The following is a 3526-nucleotide window of genomic DNA, read 5'->3' as shown; positions in this document are numbered from 1 at the left end:
AGAACGGAACCCATGAACTTTTTTTTTTTCTCTGCTTCTACTTTCTTTGTACATATTAATTGAATTTTGAATATAATTACAAAATTTGAGCCAAACTTACTAGATATTGTCGAACCTTTGATTTCAACACTGGCTCCATTCCTCCGTGTACAACACATAAAAGGGGAAAATGCTTATACCATAAACATTTTTTATAAGTATAGCTATAATCCAAGACTTCTGATTAACCGTGAAAAGACAACCCCATTCCACTCATTATTACACTTGGTGGTCCGTTGACTTCATTTCATTGCTCTAATACACACCTAATCTATTCAAAATAAAGAAGGTTTCAAATGCTATGGCCCAATGGAAGAAAAACGATATAATTTTCCCCGTTGACCTCATCACAAAAGTTGCGCCCATTCACCTAATCTTATTCAAACTTTAGAATGCTCCAAATACAATGGCCAAAAATTAGTTGACTTTACTTTTCCTCCAAAAGTCCACTGCGTTTACACTCAACAGAACAATTACTACAAAAAAAAGTCCACGCCCACTTTTATGTTTAGAAAAAATAGAAGTCATATAGGGTGATGTAATATTTGCTTGTTCGTGAACTTGCTCACATTATAATAACGTCATTATTGATTCCAAATTCAGATAAAAAATGAGAGTTGCAAAAAGTATTTATGATGATTCTTTACAATATGATAGAAAACATATTATTGTATGTAATTCTTACACTAAATAGTGAAAAGATGCGTTGCACTATCAAGTGGTTTTACTTAACTAAAAAAGGCAAAAAAGTTAAAATAAAGTAAGAGACTTATAAAATATCTTTACACGACAAGTACATGTAATTTAAATCTAATTAATTCTAGCCTTGTTTTTTACAATATTTTTCCATGTCACAAAGACACAAAGTGACAAAACTAGTACTTACTGGCATTTATCCGTTTGCCTTGTTAATGATAAATTACAATAGGCAGTGTAATCGTACAAGTTGAGTTTACAGAGGGTTTAGTATACACTGTACACATACCGTATTCTTGTCTCGTGAGGATGTAGAGATTGTTTTGAAAAATCCTCAAATTCGAGAAGAAGAAAATATGACAACTAATATGGAAACAGTAACAACGTCAGATGAGAAAGTGAATGGACGAAAAAGTTTCAATCTTTTTATTTCAGAATCATTGAATTCAGATACAAAAACATCTCCAACAATCTCAGGAGAAATAATCAAATTTATACTACTACTAACAGTATGAAAAAGGCTAATAATCTCATAGTTAATGCAATCAACTAAAAGAGCTTCTAAATTCAATGAGGCCACAAACTCATCTTCAGAAAAAATCATTGACACTGATGTTTCCATATCCAACAATTCTCCAAAATCATCGATCATCTCACAGTTTTGCTCTGAAATTATCGAATTTTCTTCTGTGTCGTTGCATCTAACTGTTACCCAATCTTCTTCCTCAACCCAATTAGGCATCAAAGAGCATGATATTCCCACATTACCAATCAGCTGTCTGATCCTATCTGTAGCGGAATCAACGGTGTTGGTTGACTCTAATGAGGAAGATTCTGTCACCTCGAACGAATTCCAAAATCCCTGATCCAAAATGCTTGTAGGAGAATCCCTCTTCAATTCTTCAAAATTCCATGAATTAGACTCTACAGATTGCAAAAATGGATGTTGAAGAAGTTGTTTAGCTGTCCAACGCTCATTCGGGCATTTCATCAAACAGTTACTAAGGAATTCTCTGGCATCGTTTGACAAATTGTTTGGGAATTGTGGCAAATCCCCTGAATAACCAATTCTAAACAGAGCAGAAACAGGATCCTTGATCTCAGACCAAGGAACTGATCCTGTAGCCATCTCAATAATTGTACAACCAAAAGCCCAAATATCAGCTGCAAATCCTTGTTCTTCGCCTCGAGCAACTTCAGGTGCCATGAAAGCCGGTGTACCGGAAAATCCAGAATTTTTTTCATCTCTCAGCAATTTCGCACATCCCAAATCAGCAATTTTGATATCCCCATTTTCGCCAATTAAAATGTTCTGCCCCTTCACATCACAATGCACAATCCCAATTGAGTGAAGATAATCCAATCCCTGTAGGATTTGTTGAGCGTATAATTTGATCATAGATTCATCCAATGAACCTCCTTGTTTCTTGATCAAATCAGAAAGAGTTCCACCTTGTACATACTCCATAAACATATTATAAACTTCTTTATTTTGCTCATAAGCGATGTCAAAGCCTAGGCACTTGACTAAAAACGGAGAATTCAGCTGAGAAATAAGAGAATACTCTCTTTGCAAACAAGATTGTTCAGTGGATTTAACAGCAAAGAGCACTCCAGAAGAATTGGTAGCGAGTGAAACGGTGGCGGAAGAGCCACGACCAATTATCGGACCCCGAATCCACTCCATTGAATCGTTTGGTTCAGCTCGACTCATATGTATTTAGCTCAGAATTGATAGTATAAGAATAGAAGAGAAGTTTGGGTATGTGGACTCAACTTTAGGTAAATTATATATATAATGAAAGAAGTATATGCTTGGTGGTGATATTTATATGGTGGAAAATATTTCGCCTACAAATGCAGCTAAGTAGTTAATGGCTATTGAGTGGAGTTGGGGTCTTTTATAAGTAGGTGAAGTGTACAAAGAATCTTCATTGTATTTGAACCAATGACAGCAATGTATTTGCTTTTTTGTACTTGTCAGTATTAAGTCTTTTCCTTCCTTGTAGTCGGAGATTGAGCCTGAATTTAAAATTTATGAATTTGAGATGATTATTAGGCTTAAAATAATACTTCTAACTTGATTAAGATAAGGGAAAGTGCTAAATGGCCAGAAAATTTGTCAGAATTTGGCCAGAAAATTAAAAAAAAAACTATAATATTTTTTTATTTTAAAATAAACTGATGTTTTTTTCATTATTTAGCTAAAAGGATAAAAATATTTAAAAAGGTAAAATAACATAGAAAAAATATCATTCTGCCAAATTTTCTGGCAAAAAAGATTTTTCCTTAAGATAAATATACATTTCTATCAAAATTACTGAATTCAATCGAATTTGTAAGCTTTGCACTAAATCTACCCCTTGCGTGTAGCATCTAAGGATATAATATCAATGAAAAAAATTGAAAATCATAAAAATTCATAAACATGGGTTGTGATACAGTGATGGGAGTGTTTCACCCTTAACCAAATATTTTGAGTTCGAGCCCTAGATATGAAGAAAGTAACAGATATCAAAAAAATTAATCGAGATACATTCAAGCTAATCCGATAACATTTCCTTCCTTTGTAATTCTGCCTCTCCGTCTAAGTTGAGAGGCAAGAAAAAAACCAAGTGGAGAGTGAACCACGTGTTGGAAAGGAAGAAGAGTTGACAGCTTGGGCCGACTGCGGACTGCGGAGCGACGTTTCCTTAGCTAAAGAAAAAAGGCGTCCACATGAAGACACGTGAAAATGTGCCTTTTAATTGCGCTATCACCGCTATCGTAATACCTTGCCTATCATATTTCT

At 34.4% G+C, this 3526-nt stretch overlaps 1 protein-coding gene across 1 annotated transcript; it reads right to left on the bottom strand.

Annotated features, from left to right (window-relative positions):
- Positions 1–1069: 1069 nt before the first annotated feature.
- Positions 1070–2613, bottom strand: LOC102597525 (mitogen-activated protein kinase kinase kinase 2-like). The gene has a single exon (XM_006346198.2). It carries the CDS (start codon positions 2447–2449, stop codon positions 1070–1072), a length of 1380 nt encoding a protein of 459 aa, XP_006346260.1. The 5' UTR covers positions 2450–2613.
- Positions 2614–3526: the final 913 nt, after the last annotated feature.

The sequence above is a fragment of the Solanum tuberosum genome, unplaced genomic scaffold (genome assembly GCF_000226075.1).
Source record: "Solanum tuberosum cultivar DM 1-3 516 R44 unplaced genomic scaffold, SolTub_3.0 scf00076, whole genome shotgun sequence".
In the NCBI taxonomy this organism is placed as follows: Eukaryota; Viridiplantae; Streptophyta; class Magnoliopsida; order Solanales; family Solanaceae; genus Solanum; species Solanum tuberosum.
Note: the sequence above shows the minus strand (reverse complement) of the source record. Positions and strands in the feature narration are given on the sequence as shown.

What these genes read in the sequence shown, in the direction of transcription:
- LOC102597525 (XM_006346198.2), bottom strand. Translation starts at nt 2,449, where the DNA reads ATGAGTCGAGCTGAACCAAACGATTCAATGGAGTGGATTCGGGGTCCG.